Below are 11,962 nucleotides of genomic sequence, written 5' to 3'. Positions count from 1 at the left end.
AAAAAAATTCATGACACTTTGAGACTTTTTTTTTTATGACTCATTTTTTTATGACATTTTGAGAATTGTTTTTAAACAAGCTGACTTTTTAAAAATGTATTTTTTTAATGTGATTTGAATAATATATTTAATTTGATTTCCTCACTTTTATTTCGTGATATTTTACATAGTTGATAGTCAAATCACTGAAGCGAGGCCAAGTATGCGTGATGAAATTTATTCATGAATATACGACACCACGCATAGTTACTAATAAATCCAATCAATATGATGCAATATATATTTAAGAGCATCAATGAAGACACAGTAAAAGTTAACATAATTTATTCATTTTTGGGACACATAAACTTACAGTGTATGAAACTGAAGTGGCTTTTAAAATTTGAAAATCAAGATTTACTGTACCGTATTTTTTAGTGCAGTACCTCAGACAGTAATATTTAGTCTGCTTATCTTTAGTTTCCATGTCCTGTGCTTTGTCCGACTTATTTATGTATTTATTCATAAATTTGCAATGTACATTGCTGTTATATTTTGCAATCATAAAACTATCAGTATGTCTCCCTAGCATCAGGGATTTTGTGATGTTTAGTTTTAATTTCAGTAAACATAAAATTACACAAAACTGCACCTAAGTCTGCTACTATGCCAGAGAGACACTATTTGGCAAATTGTTCATCCATGAGCCCAGTGTCGCATCTACAGGGAAACTTTTAGGGCACATACCCCAAAAAAGCTGTGTGCTTTCCTCCTTCCACTCACAAGAGATTTCCTGAGCAAAGAAATTATGCTGCATTTTCAAATCATCTCATATTATTGGGCAGTAAATTAAGTTTATAATTTCATTTGATTATTTTTTATTGATGTTCTATCATAAAACTTTTGAGCAATTGTATGTCGAATTGAATTTTCAAAAATAATAAGGAACTATCAAGTATCTTAATATTTTGTCAGCTAAGATCACTCACTTAAACATGAAGGCCCCCACGTAACTTGTCCATCCCCATTTTGTTTCATTTCATTTATTATTTGACACAAAGGCCTTGGAATTCCGAAGAAGCCAATTCCCAATATGACTCACTGAGCCAGAAGCCCATAACACCAAAAACATTTACAATGAAAACTTGATTAAAATTTATCAGCTTCCCCATTTCAATATTTCTAGATACGCCACCATTACCATAATGAATTTGAGAAGTCCAGTGATTCAAGAAATTCCTTAATTTTCCATACATAATATTGAATTTGAAGTAATTTCTTCGGGTTCTAATCAACCCTGTTTTACGAAAGTCATCTTTCACGCAGGGCAGTGCAGTGTAAAAACACTAGCCTAGAATTCATTGCAGTGCTCGATATATACTGTACAAGTTAGTTTTATCTTTGGTACACAACCGAAAAAATTCAAGTAAACTGTGCATGAATGAAAAATTAGTGTATGATTGGGAATAGGAAAATAACTTGGTTACAGTTACAGTCGTATACATCCTACGCATGGAGAGCCACATTGACAGTTAATTTATTTTACTTTCTGGTTATCCCGCCAGCCCTTGTGGTTTTCCGACTGCATCATTTTTTATCCTAACTACTGTATACCAGAAATAAATGAAATGAAAACAATTGTTTTTTAGCCTATCTTTACACGTCAGCACAGTGACATACTAAATCTGCATTGGCTGCTCAGCAATTTTGATTTCTTATGAACAAAGAATTTTTTAAAAAAAAGCTATTAAAATCATCATAATGTAACTTTGTAGATTTTGATAAATTTTTCAGTTTTACATATTACCATGTGACAATTCAAGTGAAACATTCTCAAAAACAATTTTTCCAACTGTTCCTCTTGACTTCACCAATTGGTTAAAATCCTGGCCTACTGTAACTACTGTACAGTAGGTATAAAATTTATTATATAATTTAAGGTTGAAAATAGCCTTGAAAATCATACAAGCATTTTTGAAAAAAAAAATATATTTTTGCAAAATAAAATCTATCTCATTATTTTCAGCATTTGTACTTCAGAGTATACCTTGAGGGAGTGATGTATTCTGGACAGGAAATTAATATTTATTAGTAAAGGAATAAATTTTTGCTCATAATGTATCTAATGAAGTCGAATTGATATTGGCAGTAAATGATTTATACGCACACTACATGATCAGCCAAGGGCATCCTCTCTTAATAATATGAGCCTTCTAAGATGATCTGTAACACTGCAATGCAGGTTACTTTCGAATACATCAACATCAATGCTTCATATTCAATATGACTGCCACAAGGTTGCTTAATTCATATTAATTTAAATAATATTTTAATAAAATACATTTTGACATTCCTTATCTAGTACACAGCATGTAATCACATATCTGCAATCACATCTGAACTGTCAATTACTAATATCGCAGACCAATAAACATTCATGAATAATTATAATATTTAGATCTAGTACTCTACCGGAAGAAAATTGAAAACAGTAAACAGAAAACAATTAAATATTGTAAAGTGAGAATTTGAATTAAACCATGATTAGAGCAAATAATTTATTGCTACTTTGCCTTGTATAAAATAATTTGCCTTTTGTATAAAAAACTTGAATTGCTAAGAATTTAATACAGTACAATATGGAGGTCTAAAGGCATACCATCCACTACACAGTAGCCTATGATTAACTAAAATACACTGTAATAAGAACATATTTTATAAGAACACCGAGTCTGAAATTGCTTTAAAAAAAATTGAGGCTAGGTTGGAATGTCAAATGAGGATTGTATTTCATAAAATATATAAAAACCAACAAATCCTCATCTGTAGAATGTACAGTATTCCCACATTGTACATACCGTAATGCACTGATTGCAACTTAAAGACATTTGCATAACTGTCTCAGATAGCATTGAGATTTATGAAATTTAGTTTGATAAGCTATGGGCGATAAGGAAGCATCATATTAACAATTAGAAACGATCATACAACTATATGCACTGTATGCCTGATCAAATTGTGGAAATGGAAAATACTACACTAATTACAGTAACTTATCAATTATTCATCAAAGTAATTAGTAACAAACTCACCTTCTCAAACAGAGGCTTCCACTTCTGTAAATTACACAGGTGTTGAAAAACATGTTGCAGGTGTTGAGATAGCACAGGTGTTACATTTTGAGTGATCCAGGTGTCACCAATTGTACAGATCACCCATGAAAATCCAAGACAACAACCACAATAAAATTGAAATAAAAAAGACAACAATTAGCACCGGACTCCACTATGAGGCACTAGCCTTTAGTTTCTGTCTTGCTCTGCCTGTCAGAAATGTTGCCCTGCCATTGGAAAAATTCTGGTGCTGCCACTGTCATTATCATTTAACCATTCTGCTAACAGAATATTCGGTGGTCATAAATTGTTATGTTGACACTTTAGCACACAAGACAACAGGACTAATTATGTTAAATAGTTATATTTAGGATATTAACATAGAGATATAGTAAATAAATAAAAAGAGTTACTTTTCTACATAAATTTTATGATATATAAATTGTTGTTTATTATTAATCAGTTTTTATTTTAAATTTTTAATTCCAATTTTGCATATCCATTCACTTTCTGATCAGATCTGTTGTAATGACAAACTTTATAAAAATTTTATAAATTTTATAGATTGTTTTGTGATATATGTGATATTAAGTTTAATTAATTAAACCCAACCTCCTGAACATAAAGTAGGATCAATTTTCAAGTTGAAAACCTCCATTTCACAAAACTGTTTTCAAAACTGGAAAACATGTTGTACCACAGGGAAGGCCATTTAAAAAAAGGCAATTTTTCAAAATCATGCCAACTTAAAAAACTTATTTTTAAAGAATTTTGTAAAGTCAAACTTTAGTTTTTTCTATATACAGTATTGCATTTTATTACATTTTTTTGAGAAATAGATGAAAATCAAGAACAAAATGATGGAAAAATGAAGTGATAAGAAGGGTGCTGTAAGGATCCAACTCCCGCTGCGCTTCCTAAATGTAAATTTTTCAGGTATCAAATAATGGGAAATTTCAGGTTCAGTATGCTACATGAAATATTTTAAGATTTTACTATTTGTACACAATTATATATATTTTGTTGTTCTTGATATAAATGCTGCAGCAAGGCATTACTAAAGCCATTCTGTAGTTTGAACTACGCATGCTTGTATTAACAATATACACACAACATAGGTTTATGTTGATTGACCTCAAATGACCTTGGATACTACAAACTGACTTTAATTGGATTATAAAAGTATACCTCCATGAATGAACACACCTGAATGATATCAGGACCTTCATTGATTGGTTAATTGGCTATGGATTGATTAGGGTCAATGAACTGCACTTGATGTTAGATGATTTGCAATGTGTGGGTATGTGTGTGTGTGTGTGGGGGGGGGGATTGGAATGAATGCTGTACTATTCTGGTTTATTTACTTTACCTTTTAAACACAGCTTTAATTTATTGCAGTAACAATTTACTATGTAATAAATATATGTTTTAATGTACAGAAAATAAAGAGATATAAAAATAACACCTTAAACAGTTAATATACTAAAAATGACCATTAAGTTTTCACTGGAATAGGGATTGTGATCCTAGTGCTCACAAGGACCAGAATTAGAAAGACCGTCATGCAATACAGTGAGTGCCAAGCTTAATGTGGTTATAATGAACACTAATGTGGCACGGTTTACGATAACAAATGATAAACATCCGTACCTCATCAAATGTTGTAGGCATTGGGTACTTTTTTCCTTTTCTTTCTTATGTTTCATTTTCTTTTTCTTTTCCTTGCTTATGTTTCCCTTCGTTTCTTATGTTTCATTTTCTTTAGTCTTTCTTTTTCTTTCTTATGCTTCCTTTCCATTCCATTTCTTTCTTATGTCTTTTTTCTTTTTCTTTTCTTTCTAATGTTTTCATTTTTCTTTCCCTTTTTTTCTTATGTTTCCTTTATCTTTTTCTTTTGCCTTTCTTTCTTCTTTTATAGTGAAAATCAGGGCCCCATGACCTTTTTCAGGGACCAATGTTTCTCTACTGATCATCACTAGATAAAAAAAAAAAAAATGAGCGGGCGGGGGGAACCTCCAGAAAAAGGGCGCGTCCTTTAGTCGGATAGGCTTCTTTTAGCAGATGATATTGTGGATAGACCTCAGTATATGATCATAATTTGCGACCAATCAATCTAAGCACCGCCTTTTCATTTCTCCATTTGCTTGAATCCATCATTACCATAATATGATTGTGATAATCCCGGTAACGCCTGGTTATCTGCATCACTTGTGAATTTGATAAATTGTTGATCGGATGATCGTACACTGTGCAATCCAATTGTTCTTTTTGATTAGAATGACTTCTGTCTCTTATACACATCTAGATGTGTAGATCCAGATCCTAGCAATTCTTCACTTTTCCTAATCATGACTTGACAACAGTACTACTCGCAGATAGATTAGATGTAGGCTTTCACCACTGTATCTTGTAGGCGTCTTCAATAATAACGCAACAATGTACATCAAACACAGTGTACACAGATAAAGTGGAAATAAAAATGTTACCTTTAATGTTGTTGTAGGCCTATGACATTCCGTTTCAAATGTATCAATTAACAAAACAACCAAGGTTTTAAAATTTTGCTCCACCGTATTAACACAACCATTTCCAAATCAGTGCATGTTGATTTCGACAACATGTGTTTCCTCAACCGTGACAACGTCAACGTCAATTGTGAGGTCGCACTTTTAACAAGTTTGGACGTTATGATTCACTTTTTACAAGATATTTTGGGGCAGGCGCTATAATCTTTCTTATAATCGTGTAGAATTACTTTAGGCGAAATTGTTTATATCTTGTTTTATGATTTTTTTAAGATCGTCAGAGGAGGGCGGAGAAAAATAAAAAGAAAATTTAGTTTTATTTTGGTCTTTAAAAACATCCAGACAGAGGAGAAAATAAAAATGAAATTGTATTGAATGTAAACAGTAGTAATGGGATATCTAAATGCTATAAATTTATATAATTAGGAAGAAATACATAGGGCTACATATATTATATTTGGAGATTTTAAGGCGTAATAAGAATAAAGAAATTTTTTTTTTCTGAAATTTCCATTTTACGTGGCGGTGTAAATATAAAATTGTTTTATTCGAAATCATCATTTAGAAAGCGGCAGGTCCGCTAAACAAGGTACAAAAAAAGTTTCGCCATATCTACGACCATACTACCTCTGACGATCGAGAATATAAAAGTTGTTAATAGTTTGATGGATCCATGGAAGTCACATACAAACCATACACAACCTCTCACTTGCATACAAATCATACACAGGTGGCCTATCATTTACACACACACATATAGGCCTATCAAAAACACATCGAACAAGGAGACTTTCTCGCAACGGGAAAATGTCATGGCCGGTGAATATAACGATGTGAAAACAATGTTAATGCAAAGAGGATACTGACAGCAGTGAAAATTAAAGACGCGGCACAGCCAAAAAAAAAATGTCAACTTTGCTTTTTTAAGTTTTAAAAAAGAGAATGGATCGAAATATAGTCACAATACAAGTATAGCAAAATGCAAAGGTAACTTTGACAGTAGGTACGGCACAGCTAAATGAAAAATGTTAACTTGCTTTAAAACAGGGGCAAATCCTGGCTCAACCCTTGAATTTAAATATCATAGAATAAAAGTTTTTGATTATTTGATTTGATATTAAATGCATCACTAAAAAACACAACCATGCTTAATAGGCCTAGCAATTGAAGAAAAAGAGAGAAAAAAAAAACCCAAAAAACTTCGGGAATGGAATGAGATAAAGATTTTTGAATATAATCGAGGAAAGAGCTATTGTCTTCCATAATACATTTTCAGACCCTATTGAAATTATAGATTTCCTATTATATCTTTAATATATCATGAGGCGATTTTCCTTTTGAATAACCTGTTGTTAATAATAATAGGCCTAATAATAATAATAATAATAAAGGTTAAAGGTTTATAATAATAATAATAATAATAATAATAATAATAATAATAATAATAATAATAATAATAATGCTATTACCCTACCTTCTCATTTTTCAACCATTGTTATACCATTCTGTCTTTCGATATTCCTTGTCTTTTCTTTCTCTTTCTTACACTTTCCTGCCTTTTTGTCATATGTTTCCTTATCTTGTTTCCTTTTCTTTCTTATGTTTCATTTTCTTTTTCTTTTCCTTGCTAATGTTTCCCTTCGTTTCTTACGTTTCATTTTCTTTAGTCTTTCTTTTTCTTTCTCATGCTTCCTTTCCATTCCATTTCTTTCTTATGTCTTTTTTCTTTTTCTTTTCTTTCTAATGTTTTCATTTTTCTTTCCCTTTTTTTCTTATGTTTCCTTTATCTTTTTCTTTTGCCTTTCTTTCTTATTTTATAGTGAAAATCAGGGCCACCATGACCTTTTTCAGGGACCAATGTTTCTCTACTGATCATCACTAGATAAAAAAATAAAAAAAATGAGCGGGCAGGGGGGAACCTCCAGAAAAAGGGCGCGTCCTTTAGTCGGATAGGCTTCTTTTAGCAGATGATATTATTGTGGATAGACCTCAGTATATGATCATAATTTGCGACCAATCAATCTAAGCACCGCCTTTTCATTTCTCCATTTGCTTGAATCCATCATTACCATAATATGATTGTGATAATCCCGGTAACGCCTGGTTATCTGCATCACTTGTGAATTTGATAAATTGTTGATCGGATGATCGTACACTGTGCAATCCAATTGTTCTTTTTGATTAGAATGACTTTGTTTTTGTTTTTGTTTTTTTATTGGAAGAAAAACAAACCCCAACTTAGTGCAAATATTTATAAGAATTGTGTCCCCTCACTCAGTTATGAATTTTCCTATCTGTTTTCCATTTTTTCTCTCGGTTTATAAAATACCCATTCGGTCACCATCATTAGATTTTTGCTAATTAAAGCTTGATTTCAGCCCCTTTGCATATTTCCCTGCGATATGCAACACTTTTAACACTTTAAATTTATTATTTGCCATTAATTAAAGCAACATCGTAGGCCCAATAAAGGTCCCATTCATCCATGAAATAAATCATAACTCTGTGTTTATCCCATAGAGCTATTATTAAACAATATTCTTATTATATCTCTCTATGGTTTATCCAGTTCTTCGCACCATGCACCGCCTGGATATTAGCCTACACTGTAACCTAGCAACTTACAGCGCCATCAATAGTTTGTACACAACTTCAGAGCGGAGAGAGCGAGAGCTAGATAGGTGATTGAGAGATCTCGCCGCGCCGCGCCTAAACCGACTTAGCAGCTTAAAAGCCTGGCTAGCTAGGGCTAGCCTACACTTGACAAGAATTGACGAAGAATAAGGTGATAACAAAATAAAAAATGAGATAGAAATACAGGTATGACATTTTAATTGCCATTGGGCTACAATAGTATTTTGTCGATGAGAATGGGAATGTTAGTGTTGTTTATTATTATAATAATAGGTAGGCCTAGGCCTAGGTCTAGACCTATCATATGGTAGGAGGAGGAGGAGGAGGAGGCCTAGGCCTACCACCTGGCTAGGGCCAGGGCCTACTACTAGGCCTATATAGGCCTAGGCTAGGCTAAGCCTAGCCTAACCTAGCCTAGGCCTAATTAGGCCCTAATTTCAGTTGGGAATTACTAAAAGTCATGTGCAAACATTAAAATAAAAAAAATAAAAATTATAATTATTTAGGGGCCTAGGCCCTAGGCTTATTCATTAATTTATTATTTATTTCAACTTATGAATGTTAATTTAATAAAGATTAAAATTTATTTTTTTAATTTCCAAAGTTATTTTTTATTGTAATTAATATTATGACTAACTAAAGTATAAGAATATAAATATGTATAATTCCTTGTGATAAACCAATTATTTATTAGGCCTACTGCTCTCTGTTTTTCGTTGTTCACAAGGAATTATACATATTTATTGCTATTCGAATCCAGATGAAACTATTTACCTATATAAAAATACAAAATTTATTTTAAGATACAATCAAAAAGCAAATAAGAAAAAAGGCAACATTTTGTAATTGAAATAAAAAAAAAATAAGTATGATAATTTGAATGTAATTTAACATGAAAATTTACAGTATTCAAATTTAATAATGAGTTATTGCACATGCAGAATTGTCCCAATTTTGTGAGTTCTCCACTCAACTCTTAAATTGTCTAGTTGCCTCTGACTCTTGATCCTGCTGGGTATTCTAGGCAACCCATTATACCCCTTTGCACACCCATGCACCCCTCCTTCTAGTTGGCAGCGACACATTATACCACATTGCACACCCATGCACCCCTCCTCTAGATGGCAATCCTGGCTACCCTGAGTAGTGATGATACAGTGATCTATTAATGATTATTAATAACAATTTATTGTAGGGAATTTCGAAATATTTCAGCCATCTAGGAAGTTGAAAGATAAACACAATGAGTCGTCTGTACGATACTGTGGAGCCCTCGGTGATCGAGGAAGACATGCTACAGAAAGCAGTGGAAGAACAAGGACCAAAGGAGGAAGCTGGAAAAATAGCTAAATCTGAAGGAATTGACTTTGGGGATGTCCTTAAATTGAGGTTGGATTTCAAAAGTAAGTTCAAAAAGCTGTCAACTTCAATTTTCGCTGCTAACTTCTCACCCTCTTAAACACGAAATTGGGCTGATTTTTTAGGGTAAGCTTATAGCAGAGAAATCCCATTTTCACAATAAAAAATGAAAATATTTTTTATACTGACAACATGTGCTTATTATGGCCAATTAAAAAGCAAATGCTGCAAACCTAATTCAAAACCTATCAGTGTTTACCATGCAAGAGTATATTTGGCTGTCATTGACTGGTAAGGCGAGCCTTTTTTTTATACTTCTTTAGCAAACTTGCCGCCCCCAAATAATGATGGTTTCAAATAAAAATATAACCGCCACAAAAAATTGAAATTTCAGAAAAAAAAAATTATTTTTATTTCGCCCTTCGCTGCCTTGAAATTTCCAAAGATAAGATACTGTATGTATATATATAATCCTTCTGATTATATAAATTTAAAGCATTTAACCATCTCATTACCACACTGTTTTACATTTGCTGATACAATTTTATTTTTATTTTCTCCTCTGTCTGGATGTTTTTGGCAAAACTATTTGCTAAATAAGAAAACAGAAATTTTTAAATTTTTTTTTCTCACCCTGCTCTGATGATCTTTAAAGAAATAAGTTGGCAAAACAAGGAAGAAAAAAAAGTCTTGGCAGTTAATTCCATTGTAAAAGTAGTAATCTTTTTGTGGTTTCTATCTGTAGATATTCTGAAAATTGACAATTTGTGGCAATTTACAAGCCTAGTCAAACTTCAGCTGGACAACAACATCATTGAGACAATAGAAGGACTTGATGCATTAGTGAACTTGGTGTGGTTAGGTAAGTTTAATTCACTCACTGTATTTTATTATTGTTACTACCACTTGTTAGATGAGAAAAGGGAATATAGTATACAAATAGTGAATTTTTATTAGCACAATGGAAAGAATATTTTCATGAGTTAAAAGATTGAATCTTCTATTCAATGAGCCAGAGCCAAGTTGAATCAAACAGTCACTCTTTCAACAAATGAAAATTTCTTTCCATTGCTCGATTAAAAAACATTCATAATTTGTTTTATAACCCACCTAAAATAGATACTTGTCATTTGATGTTTTATCCAAAAAAACAAAAAAAATTAGAATAAGTTAAGTGTACCTTTTTTCTGAATGGAACTGTCCATCGTATTTTAACCAATGAAAAGATTGTATTAGATTGAAGTGTGCAATGGGACAAAATGAAACAAAAAATGCATGAATGGAACTAAATTTTCATAATGAGTGACAAATAGTGTAAATAACTAATGTTGAGTGATGTAAAATCCACCAATAAAAAGACAAGAAACCTAAACAAGTGCAATTTACACTTAATTCTATTTTTTTTTTCAGGTGTTGATGAAGGTGTTTAAAAACCCTGGATGCACCACTGCTATTAGTTTCCTATGAACGAGATGATTTGTTTTGTATTTGTAATTTTTGTATTGGTTTTTTCCCCTCAGATTTATCATTCAACAACATTGAAGTAGTAGAAGGCTTAGATAAGTTAGTGAAACTTGAAGATTTGACACTGTACAACAATAGGATAGCAGTGTTGGAAAACATGCACAACCTCACAAGACTGCATGTGCTCTCAGTTGGAAACAACAAACTCACTAGCCTGGAAAATGTAAGTAATTGGCCAGTCTAACAAAAAGGTGCATACAGCTCTGCATACCACCACACAATATACGTTACTACCATGCAGCACCACATATCATCACACATCAGCATTTATTCATTGTAATTGAACATTTTCTCTGTCTAATAATTATTAATAAATTTAGTCATTGTGGGGTTTTTCATGTCTATATATGTCACGTCCAAAATGTTATCGCTGAATTTATCAATATTTTAAATGAATTCCTTACCTTGATTCATGTGGCTGCCACTTTTTCTGTTTATTGTAGGCAAACATAGGACCTGAAACCCCCAAATTATTAGATACTCAGAAAAAATAAGTGAGATTTGCAGTGGTAAATGGTGGTGTGCACCTTTTAGTGAGTCCCGTATTTTGCTATACTGGTATAAAAGGGAAGTTGGCATATTCACTAAATTATTAATCACTGCCATGGATGCTAAAGTTGGTTCAAAATCATTATCTAAAAATATGAAATATTTGGCAGTATGAACGGAAGATGAATGAAGAAATTTTGAAATATAGATTCAAATATGGCTTATATAAGTTCCTTTTAGTTTGTTTCATACTATCTTATGTCAAACTTATTGGTAAACCCTGTTAAATGTAAGGCATATTAAGATATTTATAGTATGCTACAATATTGCTCCTGT

At 32.1% G+C, this 11,962-nt stretch overlaps 2 protein-coding genes across 3 annotated transcripts in view; one reads left to right on the top strand and one right to left on the bottom strand.

The window, feature by feature from the left end:
• The window catches only part of LOC117110155 (rhomboid-related protein 3-like), a 26,065-nt gene extending 21,298 nt beyond the window's left edge, over positions 1–4,767 (bottom strand). Inside the window, exons 1-2 of the mRNA XM_033252769.1 lie at positions 4,746–4,767; positions 3,072–3,095 (exon numbers count right to left, since the gene is read on the bottom strand). Coding sequence (XP_033108660.1) covers positions 3,072–3,095; positions 4,746–4,766 — 45 coding nt within the window. The 5' untranslated portion in view covers position 4,767. The remainder of the gene's footprint in view (positions 1–3,071; positions 3,096–4,745) is intronic.
• Positions 4,768–8,253: 3,486 nt separating this feature from the next.
• Positions 8,254–11,343, top strand: LOC117110153 (dynein regulatory complex subunit 3-like). Of its 2 annotated transcripts, none has more exons than XM_033252767.1 (4): positions 8,254–8,440; positions 9,470–9,657; positions 10,359–10,475; positions 11,134–11,343. In XM_033252767.1, exons 2-4 carry the CDS (start codon positions 9,498–9,500, stop codon positions 11,319–11,321), a joined length of 465 nt encoding a protein of 154 aa, XP_033108658.1. In that variant the 5' UTR covers positions 8,254–8,440; positions 9,470–9,497; the 3' UTR covers positions 11,322–11,343. The 2 variants fall into 2 exon arrangements, with proteins under 2 accessions (XP_033108658.1, XP_033108657.1); XM_033252766.1 differs by having other exon boundaries at positions 8,255–8,440; positions 9,450–9,657.
• Positions 11,344–11,962: the final 619 nt, after the last annotated feature.

The sequence above is a fragment of the Anneissia japonica genome, unplaced genomic scaffold (genome assembly GCF_011630105.1).
Source record: "Anneissia japonica isolate Jap-2015-1 unplaced genomic scaffold, ASM1163010v1 scaffold288226_len153066_cov224, whole genome shotgun sequence".
In the NCBI taxonomy this organism is placed as follows: domain Eukaryota; kingdom Metazoa; phylum Echinodermata; class Crinoidea; order Comatulida; family Comatulidae; genus Anneissia; species Anneissia japonica.
The sequence above is the reverse complement of the archived record's forward strand: the minus strand, read 5'-3'. Positions and strand labels throughout refer to the sequence as shown.

Excerpts from the sequence above, each read along its gene's own strand:
- LOC117110153 (XM_033252767.1), top strand. The coding sequence starts at position 9,498 with ATGAGTCGTCTGTACGATACTGTGGAGCCCTCGGTGATCGAGGAAGAC. Across the intron at positions 9,658-10,358 it reads ATTGAGGTTGGATTTCAAAA|ATATTCTGAAAATTGACAAT; the intron begins GTAAGTTCAAAA and ends TTCTATCTGTAG. Across the intron at positions 10,476-11,133 it reads AGTGAACTTGGTGTGGTTAG|ATTTATCATTCAACAACATT; the intron begins GTAAGTTTAATT and ends TTTTCCCCTCAG.